At 44.9% G+C, this 14,095-nt stretch overlaps 1 protein-coding gene across 2 annotated transcripts in view; it reads left to right on the top strand.

Moving 5' to 3' along the window:
• Window positions 1-14,095, top strand: part of atg16l2 (ATG16 autophagy related 16-like 2) — a 171,744-nt gene that overhangs the window by 94,173 nt on the left and 63,476 nt on the right. For both annotated transcript variants that reach the window (XM_084314865.1, XM_084314866.1), the window contains one exon: window positions 7,049-7,151. In XM_084314865.1, the coding sequence (XP_084170991.1) occupies window positions 7,049-7,151 (103 nt within the window). The remainder of the gene's footprint in view (window positions 1-7,048; window positions 7,152-14,095) is intronic.

Below are 14,095 nucleotides of genomic sequence, written 5' to 3'. Positions count from 1 at the left end.
ACCTAACTTGGATAGTAATGAAATGGCAAATTATCGTCCAATATCCAACCTACCATTCATTAGTAAAGTACTTGAAAAGATAGTTTCAGTTCAAATAAATTCCTTTCTTGAAGAAAACAACATCTTAGAAGAATTTCAGTCAGGATTCAGAAAATATCACAGCACTGAAACTGCCCTCACCAAAATAATCAGTGACCTCAGACTAAACTCTGACGAGAATAAGATCTCCATCCTTATCCTGTTGGATCTCAGTGCAGCATTTGATACAATCGATCATGATATTCTAATCGATCGTCTTGAAAACCATGTCGGTTTCTCAGACCATGTGCTGGGCTGGTTTAAAACATACATCAGAGGGAGGAAATTCTATGTTAAACTAGGAGATCACATGTCTGATATATACGACAACAACTATGGAGTTGCACAAGGGAGTTGCTTAGGTCCTTTACTCTTCTCCCTTTACATGTTACCGCTGGGTGATATCATCAGAGAACATAATGTAGATTTCCATAGCTATGCGGATGATACACAACTGTACATATCTGCTGAACCAAATGATACAGCGATTAGCTCCATTACAGACTGCTTACTGTCAATAAATAAATGGATGAGTAAGAACTTCCTGAAACTAAACGAGAACAAAACTGAAATTCTAATTATCGGCTCCAAAACTAAAAAAGAAACATTAATAAAGAACCTGGGGGGACTAACCCCTTGGATCAAATCTGAGGTCACTAGTCTTGGGGTTATCATAGATTCAGAACTGAACTTCAATTCTCATATTAGCAAAGTGACGAAAACATCGTTCTTCCATCTCAGAAATATAGCAAAAGTACGACCATTTATTAATCAGAACGATGCTGAGAAGCTAATTCATGCATTCATATCTAGCCGGTTAGACTACTGTAATGCACTTTTCACAGGTCTCCCTAAGAAAACCACAGAGAGGCTTCAGCTAATCCAAAACTCTGCAGCCCGACTGCTAACTAGAACCAAAAGGAGAGAGCACATTAGTCCAGTCCTAGCCGCTTTACACTGGCTTCCTGTAACATTTAGAATTGACTTTAAGGTCCTTCTCCTTACATACAAAGCTCTAAATGGACAGGGACCTAGCTACATCGCCAACACTCTAATAAATTACACACCAGCAAGAACACTGCGATCATCAGCTGCTGGACTACTAGAGGCTCCCAGAAGCAGTCAAAAGAGGATCGGTAATGCAGCCTTTATCAACTATGCCCCAAAACTATGGAACAAACTACCCCAAAACATCAGGGAAGCCAACTCGCTAGACATCTTTAAAAGACAGCTTAAAACCTATCTCTTTGCTCAGGCATTTCACTGATAGTTATCTGCTACCACCTAGTGGCAAGAGGAAACATCAGGGATATCCTGACACAACTTGTATTTATTCTTACCCTGCCTACTCTTTTACACTGCCTATCAAATTCATGTGTCGGTTATTGCACTTTTTACTTCTTACTGATGACTATTTTTAAACTGAATCATTTTAAACTATTCTTATTTATTGCTAGATCCAAATGTGAAACACTGCGGGTTGTGACGCACACACACACAGTCACACACACACAGTCACACACACACACACACACAATCACACACAAACACACACACACACCGACATACACACATACACACACACACACACAGACACACACACCGACATACACACACACACACACACACACACACACACAGTCACACACAGACACACACACACCGAGTTGTAGTAGCGTTGTAGTTGTAGATCTAGGTTAACTGTGTCCTGGTAGAGTAGTAGTAGATCTAGGTTAACTGTGTCCTGGAGTGGTAGTTGTAGAGTAGATCTAGGTTAACTGTGTCCTGGAGTAGAGTAGTAGTAGTTGTAGCGCTGTACACACACACACACAGTCACACACAGACACACACACACCGAGTTGTAGTAGCGTTGTAGTTGTAGATCTAGGTTAACTGTGTCCTGGTAGATCTAGGTTAACTGTGTCCTGGGGTAGAGTAGTAGTAGATCTAGGTTAACTGTGTCCTGGAGTGGTAGTTGTAGAGTAGATCTAGGTTAACTGTGTCCTGGAGTAGAGTAGTAGTAGTTGTAGCGTTGTAGTTGTAGTAGTAGTAGCTGTAGTAGTAGTAGATCTAGGTTAACTGTGTCCTGGAGTGGTAGTTGTAGAGTAGAGTAGATCTAGGTTAACTGTGTCCTGGAGTGGTAGTTGTAGAGTAGTAGTAGCTGAAGTACAACCACACACACACACACACAACACAATAAACACACATACACACTAAACAACGATGCATACAGGATTATTTATGACTATTTTTAAACTGAATCATTTTATTCTTATTATTTGCTAGATCCAAATGTGAAACACTGTGATTATTTGTTCATGAACTACAGGAGTATTACTGAATAGAGAGCCTATTAAGATGCTAGATCCTAATGTGAAACACTGTGATTTGCCATATCTTGCTATGCTCGCTCATGCCTGTATTTTTTATGTCCGTTCTATTTTATAATTTTTTGACTATTTTTAAACTGAATCATTTTAAACTATTTTTACTATTTGTGTTACTGAAAACTGTAAGCGGAGAGCCTATTGGGATGCTAGATCCTAATGTGAAACACTGTGATTCTACCCGTCTATCTTTTTATGCTCGCTTATGCCTGTATTTTTTACTGTTGTGAAGCACTTTGAACTGCAACCTCTGTATGAAAAGTGCTATACAAAAAAAATAAAGTTATTATTATCAGGGTCCCCCATTTTCAATGCATCATAACATATATGACATACAGATAGACAGTACTGCTACATCTATACATTTATGACATACCAGATTTACAAATACAGTACTGTTTTTGTAGGGTGATTATGGTTTATTTACATTGAGGTTCTGGGGTCACGTGAAGTGTATTATATACGAAGTAACAACCGTCGGCTTTCCTTTACTAAACATTTTCGGTGATAGAAGTGATTGGGGAATAGTTGCGGGACGCCAAGATGTACCCACAGTTAAAAGCTTGCATGGATCCTTATATTGGTTCTTTTAATACAGCGTTTTTTAAATCACGCAAAACAAATAACCTCTGTTCTCCTTGCAATGCTTTTTAAATTCTTTCTTATACAGTAGGAAGGGGGAAGAACACTATATCGTGGGTGTTCTTATGACTTGTATTCTGCTTACAGCTTCTTAACTCCACTTATTTCGTTTTACAATGTCAAAGCCTTTTAAATATAATCAAAACGTTCCCGTATTTCTGCAATCTATGCGCCAATAATAACAAGTTGAGTTCTATTACATGCTGGGTAGGCTGATGGAGTGTCTGCGCGTTCACCCGAGAGGAGTCGGATTCTGCAACTGCCAGTGGCCACTCCCCCCCCCGCGATTTATATTTTGTTTTACAATGAGTCATGACAAACCAATTACATAATCCAACATTGTGTAAACAACTAACATATTCCAGGTAAATTCCAGGTATCTATTTTGAATGAGTCGTTATGACTGAATCAATACATCCATTCATAAAGTTATTGTCCGCCATCTTGGTTTCATTCAGTAAAAGAATGAACGGCGGAGTGATTCGGAAACAAAGTAACGTGGAGTGTGTTATACTCAATAACAACCGGCAACTTCACTGTTTCAGCCAATCAGAATCAAGACATTTGCATGCCATTGTATAAAATAAAGTACTCAACCTCTACTGTCTTTAACTATGAATGAACACAACACTCAAACTTACCATCTTTAGTTAAGAGGTTAACAGGCGGGCACATTTCTCACTTCCATTTGAATTATCTTGCAAACAGAGGCCTCCTACAGGTTCCAGCTGATAGGTATGACCTGGAAAATACAATGGGTCCATAGCCTAAAGCCTTATCCAGTACAGGTCCAAAGTTGATAACAATACCACAGAAAATTTGTGTTTTACACAACTTTTTCTAATGGTATGTCTATGCGTTTTTCCAAAATGGCCACTTGGAGACCCTATGTCTCCAAATGCTATAACTCTTGAACGCTTCAACGTCCAGTCAAAGTCTTCACAGATTCACTCTCAATATGATTGAAACAGAGTAAGTGAAGCATAAACGCATCCCATTGATAAACAAAGCACAGGCCCCTCCCCCTTCGAGTCCCAAACTAACTAAATAAATATTTACTGGCTACAAATGTGGCCAATCATTTTCACCGGTCAGACGTGATTGGACCGATTACCGGAAGGCGAAACAGGAGGTAGTCACTTTTTCAGAATGAAGCTCGTTGGTTGTTTCGTCTTATTCCCGGAGATTGCAAGCACCTAATACGTTGAGTAGGGTGTCAATTGAACGGTGACAATCTTAACTTTCAAGCAATGTATTGGTTAATTGGCATAAAAAGCATTGGATCGCCTTAAAAACGAGGCCAAAATCGCCGCAAAATTGTCACAATAAAATACAGAATACTTTATGATGAAATGCTTGTTTCTGTGTGAGCCCCTGAGAGTGTGCTTCATACAGTAAACAAAGGTAATTAAGAAGTAGGTAAAAAGTAGTAAAGGAATGTTCAATATACATATATTATACAATATACAATACAGAGTAAAATGGGTAACAGTGAGGTACAATGCAGAAATGAGGTACAACACTTAGGGTAAGGTGCAAATGAGGTATGAATGTAGTGCAAATCTCTTTAATAATGGATAAATATAAAGTGTGTTAAAGTGAGGAAAGTGGGTGTTAAGGTGAGTGTTTGTTTAAAGTGAGTGTGTACATGTGGATGTGTGTGCAGTGAGTGTAGAGGATGGGTTGTTACATAGTGTCATTGTCATTGAGCATCCTGATGGCCTGGGCCCAGGAGTTCAAAACATTGAATCCCTATTTATTGATTGATTGATTGATTGATTGATTGATTGATTGATTGAAAATTTTAATTAACAGATTGCAGAATGGGTACAGTACAGTACAGCTCAATACACACAATTGTTAAGGGGATGCAGACCAGAGAAAGACTTTCGTCTTGTTTACATCAGGGTCCCCCATTTTCAATTCATAATGAGTTGAAATGAATGAATACAAATCTGATCCAATCAGATGGGGATTACAAGTTTTGCACTCCTGGGCCCAGGGGATAGAAGCTCCTTCTGAGTCTCTCTGTACTGGCCATGAGACTCCGATAGCACTTGCCTGAGAGGTAAGAGGTTAATAAAGTTTGAAAACGTTCCTCTGAAAACATAAATGGTTATCTCCTCCTGGAGGGATGACTTTGACTATACAGATTGTTATTTGTGCAGAAGTTGTCATCAGAGCGCCTTTTTCACATTCTTCCCCTGGAGAGGGAGAGCTGCTCTGTCCTTCCCTGACACCTGAGTTGCATGTGTGATGTCACTAACAGGTCGACCCTCTCATGGCCCACTAACTTGACACCTTCATCTTCAGCTACACAGAAAGCTGACTAGATATTGACATGTCTTGAAAGCTTCCAACTTGGAATTCCTGGTAAATATCTTATGCTTATTGCTATTCATAGATTCCTGCATCAAGAATCAAGAGGTTTATTTGTCACTTGTTCAGGCTGCCGAGGACTATGATGGTCCAGTTTTACACTGCCATCATCCAGTCCATCCTCACCCTCTCCATCATCACCTGGTTCCCTGCAGCCACGGTCAGAGACAAGGCCAAGCTGCAGCGGGTGATACGCTCGACGGAGAGGGTGATCGGCTGCCCCCTTCCCTCCCTCGAGTCCCTACACTCCACCAGGGCCTTGAGGGTGAGGAAGATCATGGCAGACCCCGCCCACCCGGGCCACGGCCTCTTCATCATGCTCCCCCACGGCAGGCGGCTACAGCTGCCCCAGACACTTAGGTCCCGCCATAGACTGAGTTTCTTCCCTTCAGCAGCTCGCCTGGTAAATGAGTCAGGTGTCCCCCTGCTCCCCCCCCCCCCCTCCTATGGCGAGCTGCTAGGGCTGGACCTCTGGACTTGAACTGTGCTGCACTGTATCCATGTCCCCAACCACTGCACTTTACAGTCTTATTGTTGTCTCACTGTCCTGTTTTATTATTATTATTATGTTTATTCCTATATGTGAAAAAAAAAATCATGCACTGTAATTGATTGATTGATTGATTTTATTGATGGATTAAAAACACACAACAAGGATCCAAAGGATAACATGAGAGAGTAAAACCCTTATTTCCGTCATGGTCCCAGGGCTGTTAGGCCACAACAAAAACACGACAATAACACAAAACACATACATTTAAAACATTAGAAGACTAACCTATAGCTAAAATTGTGTACCCCACAATAACTAAAAACTGATTGGAAACCCATTCGAACTATAGGGGGCTATTCCTCTATTCTGTCCATGAGCCACTTCCTGACGCTTCTCTTGAAGCTGTTGAGGCTCGAGCTCTGCTTGATGGGGATAGGCAGCTTGTTCCAATCCTGGGATAATAATAATGTCAAATCACGTTCCATTTGTACCTGTACAATATGGTGAATAAAGTAATCTGAATCTGAATCTGACATACATACCAGGGCATACAGTGAAATGCGGGTGGTGGTCATGCCCGCATCGATTGTGCAATAATACAATAATAAAATAGACATAGAAAAAGACAGGTAAGACATAAGATGTGCATGATAAAATAGACATGCTAAATTCCTGAGAAGGCACTGGTTCCTATGTCCACTACTATACAATATACAATTTTAACTCCGTCATTATGTTATACTTAATATATCTAAACTATACTATACAAGAGCCACATCTGTTCTTTCCTTAAAGTGACTTTTATATTCCTCATTCCTTTAAAGTGACTTTTCCATTATTTAAAGTGACATTTTGTTTAAAGTGATTGTTTTAACGAGGCTAAAGGGGTAGAGATGCTACTGAGACAGTTTATTCAACAAGTTGTTGGAAAAAAACATATTTATACAAATAGTTATTGAATATAGAACATTTCTTAAGGGTATAAAGTCCATCTGGAGCGGATCTTTAACCCCTGCTAATGAATGAACGTCAGATTTGTAATGAGGTGGTTCTCTTTCCTCTCCTCCAGGATGCTCATGAGCAAGGCATCAATGCTGTGAAGTTCAGCAGCTCTAACCTGCTGGCGACAGGAGGAACGGACCGTGTCATCAAACTCTGGGACGTTAAAGGAGGTACAGCTATAGACCTCTCCCTCTGCTCTACCTCTCTCTGCTCTACCTCTCTCTCTGCTCTACCTCTCCCTCTGCTCTACCTCTCCCTCTGCTCTACCTCTCTCTGCTCTACCTCTCTCTCTGCTCTACCTCTCTCTCTGCTCTACCTCTCCCTCTGCTCTACCTCTCTCTGCTCTACCTCTCTCTGCTCTACCTCTCTCTGTTATACCTCTCTCTCTGCTCTACCTCTCCCTCTGCTCTACCTCTCTGCTCTACCTCTCTCTGCTCTACCTCTCTCTGTTCTACCTCTCTCTCTGCTCTCTCTCTGCTCTACCTCTCCCTCTGCTCTACCTCCCTCTGTTCTACCTCTCTCTCTGCTCTCTCTCTGCTCTACCTCTCCCTCTGCTCTACCTCTCTCTACTCTACCTCTCTCTGCTCTACCTCTCTCTGTTCTACCTCTCTCTCTGCTCTACCTCTCCCTCTGCTCTACCTCTCTCTGCTCTACCTCTCTCTCTGCTCTACCTCTCTCTGCTCTACCTCTCTCTCTGCTCTACCTCTCCCTCTGCTCTACCTCTCTCTACTCTACCTCTCTCTGCTCTACCTCTCTCTGTTCTACCTCTCTCTCTGCTCTACCTCTCTCTGCTCTACCTCTCTCTGCTCTACCTCTCTCTCTGTTCTGCCTCTCTCTCTGCTCTACCTCTCTCTCTGTTCTACCTCTCTCTCTGCTCTACCTCTCTCTGCTCTACCCCTCTCTCTGCTCTACCTCTATCTGCTCTACCTCTCTCTGCTCTACCTCTATCTGCTCTACCTCTCTCTGTTCTACCTCTCTCTCTGCTCTACCTCTCTCTCTGCTCTACCTCTCTCTCTGCTCTACCTCTCTCTGCTCTACCTCTCTCTGCTCTACCTCTCTCTCTGTTCTACCTCTCTCTGCTCTACCTCTCTGTTCTACCTCTCTCTCTGCTCTACCTCTCTCTGCTCTACCTCTCTCTGCTCTACCTCTCTCTGTTCTACCTCTCTCTGCTCTACCTCTCTCTCTGCTCTACCTCTCTCTGTTCTACCTCTCTCTGCTCTACCTCTCTCTGTTCTACCTCTCTCTGCTCTACCTCTCTCTCTCTCTGCTCTACCTCTCTCTCTGCTCTACCTCTCTCTGCTCTACCTCTCTCTGTTCTACCTCTCTCTGTTCTACCTCTCTCTCTCTCTGCTCTACCTCTCTCTGCTCTACCTCTCTCTGTTCTACCTCTCTCTGCTCTACCTCTCTCTCTCTGCTCTACCTCTCTCTCTGCTCTACCTCTCTCTGCTCTACCTCTCTCTGTTCTACCTCTCTCTGCTCTACCTCTCTCTGCTCTACCTCTCTCTGTTCTACCTCTCTCTGTTCTACCTCTCTCTCTGCTCTACCTCTCTCTCTGCTCTACCTCTCTCTGCTCTACCTCTCTCTGCTCTACCTCTCTCTCTCTGCTCTACCTCTCTCTGTTCTACCTCTCTCTGCTCTACCTCTCTCTGTTCTACCTCTCTCTGCTCTACCTCTCTCTCTCTCTGCTCTACCTCTCTCTCTGCTCTACCTCTCTCTGCTCTACCTCTCTCTGTTCTACCTCTCTCTGTTCTACCTCTCTCTCTCTCTGCTCTACCTCTCTCTGCTCTACCTCTCTCTGTTCTACCTCTCTCTGCTCTACCTCTCTCTCTCTGCTCTACCTCTCTCTCTGCTCTACCTCTCTCTGCTCTACCTCTCTCTGTTCTACCTCTCTCTGCTCTACCTCTCTCTGCTCTACCTCTCTCTGTTCTACCTCTCTCTGTTCTACCTCTCTCTCTCTCTGCTCTACCTCTCTCTCTGCTCTACCTCTCTCTCTCTCTGCTCTACCTCTCTCTGTTCTACCTCTCTCTCTGCTCTACCTCTCTCTCTGCTCTACCTTTCTGCTCTACCTCTCTCTCTGCTCTACCTCTCTCTCTCTCTGCTCTACCTCTCTCTGTTCTACCTCTCTCTGTTCTACCTCTCTCTCTCTGCTCTACCTCTCTCTGCTCTACCTCTCTCTGTTCTACCTCTCTGCTCTACCTCTCTCTCTCTGCTCTACCTCTCTCTGTTCTACCTCTCTCTGCTCTACCTCTCTCTGTTCTACCTCTCTCTGCTCTACCTCTCTCTCTGCTCTACCTCTCTCTCTGCTCTACCTCTCTCTCTGCTCTACCTCTCTCTGCTCTACCTCTCTCTGTTCTACCTCTCTCTGTTCTACCTCTCTCTGCTCTACCTCTCTCTGTTCTACCTCTCTCTGTTCTACCTCTCTCTCTCTCTGCTCTACCTCTCTCTCTGCTCTACCTCTCTCTCTCTCTGCTCTACCTCTCTCTGTTCTACCTCTCTCTCTGCTCTACCTCTCTCTCTGCTCTACCTTTCTGCTCTACCTCTCTCTCTGCTCTACCTCTCTCTGTTCTACCTCTCTCTGCTCTACCTCTCTCTGTTCTACCTCTCTCTGCTCTACCTCTCTCTCTCTGCTCTACCTCTCTCTCTGCTCTACCTCTCTCTGCTCTACCTCTCTCTGTTCTACCTCTCTCTGCTCTACCTCTCTCTGCTCTACCTCTCTCTGTTCTACCTCTCTCTGCTCTACCTCTCTCTGCTCTACCTCTCTCTGCTCTACCTCTCTCTCTGTTCTACCTCTCTCTCTCTCTCTGCTCTACCTCTCTCTCTGCTCTACCTCTCTCTCTCTGCTCTACCTCTCTCTGCTCTACCTCTCTCTCTGCTCTACCTCTCTCTCTGCTCTACCTCTCTCTGTTCTACCTCTCTCTCTGCTCTACCTCTCTCTCTGCTCTACCTCTCTCTCTTCTCTACCTCTCTCTGCTCTACCTCTCTCTCTGCTCTACCTCTCTCTCTGCTCTACCTCTCTCTCTTCTCTACCTCTCTCTGCTCTACCTCTCTCTCTGCTCTACCTCTCTCTGTTCTACCTCTCTCTGCTCTACCTCTCTCTCTGCTCTACCTCTCTCTCTGCTCTACCTCTCTCTGTTCTACCTCTCTCTGCTCTACCTCTCTCTCTGCTCTACCTCTCTCTCTGCTCTACCTCTCTGTTCTACCTCTCTCTGCTCTACCTCTCTCTCTGATCTACCTCTCTCTGCTCTACCTCTCTCTCTGCTCTACCTCTCTCTGCTCTACCTCTCTCTCTGCTCTACCTCTCTCTCTGCTCTACCTCTCTGTTCTACCTCTCTCTGCTCTACCTCTCTCTCTGATCTACCTCTCTCTGCTCTACCTCTCTCTCTGCTCTACCTCTCTCTGCTCTACCTCTCTCTCTGCTCTACCTCTCTCTCTGATCTACCTCTCTCTGCTCTACCTCTCTCTCTGCTCTACCTCTCTCTGCTCTACCTCTCTCTCTGTTCTACCTCTCTCTCTGCTCTACCTCTCTATCTGCTCTACCTCTCTCTCTACTCTACCTCTCTCTGCTCTACCTCTCTCTCTGCTCTACCTCTCTCTCTACTCTACCTCTCTCTCTGCTCTACCTCTCTCTGCTCTACCTCTCTCTCTGCTCTACCTCTCTCTCTTCTCTACCTCTCTCTCTGCTCTACCTCTCTCTCTGCTCTATTTCTCTCTGCTCTACCTCTCTCTCTGCTCTATTTCTCTCTGCTCTACCTCTCTCTCTGCTCTACCTCTCTCTCTGCTCTACCTCTCTCTGCTCTACCTCTCTCTCTGCTCTACCTCTCTCTCTGCTCTACCTCTCTCTCTGTTCTACCTCTCTCTCTGTTCTACCTCTCTCTGCTCTACCTCTCTCTCTGCTCTATTTCTCTCTGCTCTACCTCTCTCTCTGCTCTACCTCTCTCTCTGCTCTACCTCTATCTGCTCTACCTCTCTCTCTGCTCTACCTCTCCCTCTGCTCTACCTCTCTCTGCTCTACCTCTCTCTCTGCTCTACCTCTCTCTCTGCTCTACCTCTCTCTGCTCTACCTCTCTCTCTGCTCTACCTCTCTCTCTGCTCTACCTCTCTCTGCTCTACCTCTCTCTCTGCTCTACCTCTCTCTCTGCTCTACCTCTCTCTGCTCTACCTCTCTCTCTACTCTACCTCTCTCTCTGCTCTACCTCTCTCTGCTCTACCTCTCTCTCTGCTCTACCTCTCTCTGCTCTACCTCTCTCTCTGCTCTACCTCTCTCTCTGCTCTACCTCTCTCTCTGCTCTACCTCTCTCTGCTCTACCTCTCTCTGCTCTACCTCTCTCTCTGCTCTACCTCTCTCTCTGCTCTACCTCTCTCTGCTCTACCTCTCTCTGCTCTACCTCTCTCTCTGCTCTACCTCTCTCTCTCTACCTCTCTCTGCTCTACCTCTCTCTGCTCTACCTCTCTCTGTTCTACCTCTCTCTCTGCTCTACCTCTCTCTCTGCTCTACCTCTCTCTCTACTCTACCTCTCTCTCTGCTCTACCTCTCTCTGCTCTACCTCTCTCTGCTCTACTACTCTCTCTGCTCTACCTCTCTCTCTCTACCTCTCTCTCTGCTCTACCTCTCTCTGTTCTACCTCTCTCTCTGCTCTACCTCTCTCTCTGCTCTACCTCTCTCTGCTCTACCTCTCTGCTCTACCTCTCTCTCTGCTCTACCTCTCTCTCTGCTCTACCTCTCTCTCTGCTCTACCTCTCTCTCTGCTCTACCTCTCTCTGCTCTACCTCTCTCTCTGCTCTACCTCTCTCTGCTCTACCTCTCTCTCTGCTCTACCTCTCTCTCTGCTCTACCTCTCTCTCTGCTCTACCTCTCTCTCTGCTCTACCTCTCTCTGCTCTACCTCTCTCTGCTCTACCTCTCTCTCTACTCTACCTCTCTCTCTGCTCTACCTCTCTCTCTGCTCTACCTCTCTCTCTGCTCTACCTCTCTCTGCTCTACCTCTCTCTGCTCTACCTCTCTCTCTCTGCTCTACCTCTCTCTCTGCTCTACCTCTCTCTCTACTCTATCTCTCTCTCTGCTCTACCTCTCTCTCTGCTCTACCTCTCTCTCTGCTCTACCTCTCTCTCTGCCTCTCTCTCTGCTCTACCTCTCTCTCTGCTCTACCTCTCTCTCTGCTCTACCTCTCTCTCTGCTCTACCTCTCTCTCTGTTCTACCTCTCTCTCTGCTCTACCTCTCTCTGTTCTACCTCTCTCTGCTCTACCTCTCTCTCTGCTCTACCTCTCTCTCTGCTCTACCTCTCTCTGTTCTACCTCTCTCTGCTCTACCTCTCTCTGCTCTACCTCTCTCTGCTCTACCTCTCTCTGCTCTACCTCTCTCTCTGCTCTACCTCTCTCTGCTCTACCTCTCTCTGCTCTACCTCTCTCTCTGCTCTACCTCTCTCTCTGTTCTACGTCTCTCTCTGCTCTACGTCTCTCTCTGCTCTACCTCTCTCTGTTCTACCTCTCTCTCTGTTCTACGTCTCTCTCTGCTCTACCTCTCTCTCTGCTCTACCTCTCTCTCTGTTCTACGTCTCTCTCTGCTCTACCCCTCTCTCTGCTCTACCTCTCTCTCTGCTCTACCTCTCTCTCTGCTCTACCTCTCTCTCTGCTCTACCTCTCTCTCTGCTCTACCCCTCTCTCTGCTCTACCTCTCTCTCTGCTCTACCTCTCTCTGCTCTACCTCTCTCTCTGCTCTACCTCTCTCTGTTCTACCTCTCTCTCTGCTCTACCTCTCTCTCTGCTCTACCTCTCTCTCTGCTCTACCTCTCTCTCTGCTCTACCTCTCTCTCTGCTCTACCTCTCTCTCTGCTCTACCTCTCTCTGCTCTACCTCTCTCTCTGTTCTACGTCTCTCTCTGCTCTACCTCTCTCTGTTCTACCTCTCTCTCTGCTCTACCTCTCTCTCTGTTCTACCTCTCTCTGCTCTACCTCTCTCTCTGCTCTACCTCTCTCTCTGTTCTACCTCTCTCTGCTCTACGTCTCTCTCTGCTCTACCTCTCTCTGTTCTACCTCTCTCTCTGCTCTACCTCTCTCTCTGCTCTACCTCTCTCTCTGTTCTACCTCTCTCTGTTCTACCTCTCTCTCTGCTCTACCTCTCTGCTCTACCTCTCTCTGCTCTACCTCTCTCTGTTCTACCTCTCTCTGTTCTACCTCTCAATTCAATTCAATTCAAATGGGCTTCATTGACATGGGAAACATACATTTACATTGCCAAAGCCAAACAAAACAAAACAATCAAACAGAGAAAACAAAACCTCTCTCTCTGCTCTACCTCTCTCTGCTCTACCTATGATCTATAGACCTCTACCTATGATCTATAGATCTCTACCTATGATCTATAGATCTCTCTCTGCTCTATCTATGATCTATAGACCTCTACCTATGATCTATAGATCTCTATCTATGATCTATAGACCTCTACCTATGATCTATAGATCTCTATCTATGATCTATAGACCTCTACCTATGATCTATAGATCTCTCTCTGCTCTACCTATGATCTATAGATCTCTACCTATGATCTATAGATCTCTCTCTGCTCTATCTATGATCTATAGATCTCTACCTATGATCTATAAATCTCAACCTATGATCTCTCTCTGCTCTATCTATGATCTATCTAAATGCACTTACCGTCTTCTCTCCAGAGTCAGACGAGAAGATAGATACCAATTTCTTCTCTGTGCGTTCAGTAGAAAGCTATCCGGCTGCAAACCTAGCTTAGCACAAATGAATGGAAGCAGATATGGACCAGCTAGCTGTTGGCCTAAAACCATTATATACATCCACAGTGTCCTGCGATTGTGTTCCCGGTAGATCTTATGTTTAGTTTTCAATTCCTAACATTCCATACTCTAATAAGGAACAATCTGTCCCAAAATGAGTTGTCATATGAAAGAGTATATATTTTTTATGATCTCTTTTTACTATACAGTTCTGTATATCTGTTTGTTGTGTATGTCATAAATGTCATGATGAATTGAAAATGGGGGACCCCGATGTAAACAAGACGAACGTCTTTCTCTGGTCTGCATCCTCTTAGCAGTTTGTTTTGTATTGAGCCGTACTGTATTGTACCCATTCTGCAATCTTAA

Source organism: Notolepis coatsorum (assembly GCF_963971535.1).
Source record: "Notolepis coatsorum genome assembly, chromosome: 1".
Classification (NCBI taxonomy): domain Eukaryota; kingdom Metazoa; phylum Chordata; class Actinopteri; order Aulopiformes; family Paralepididae; genus Notolepis; species Notolepis coatsorum.
Note: the sequence above shows the minus strand (reverse complement) of the source record. Positions and strands in the feature narration are given on the sequence as shown.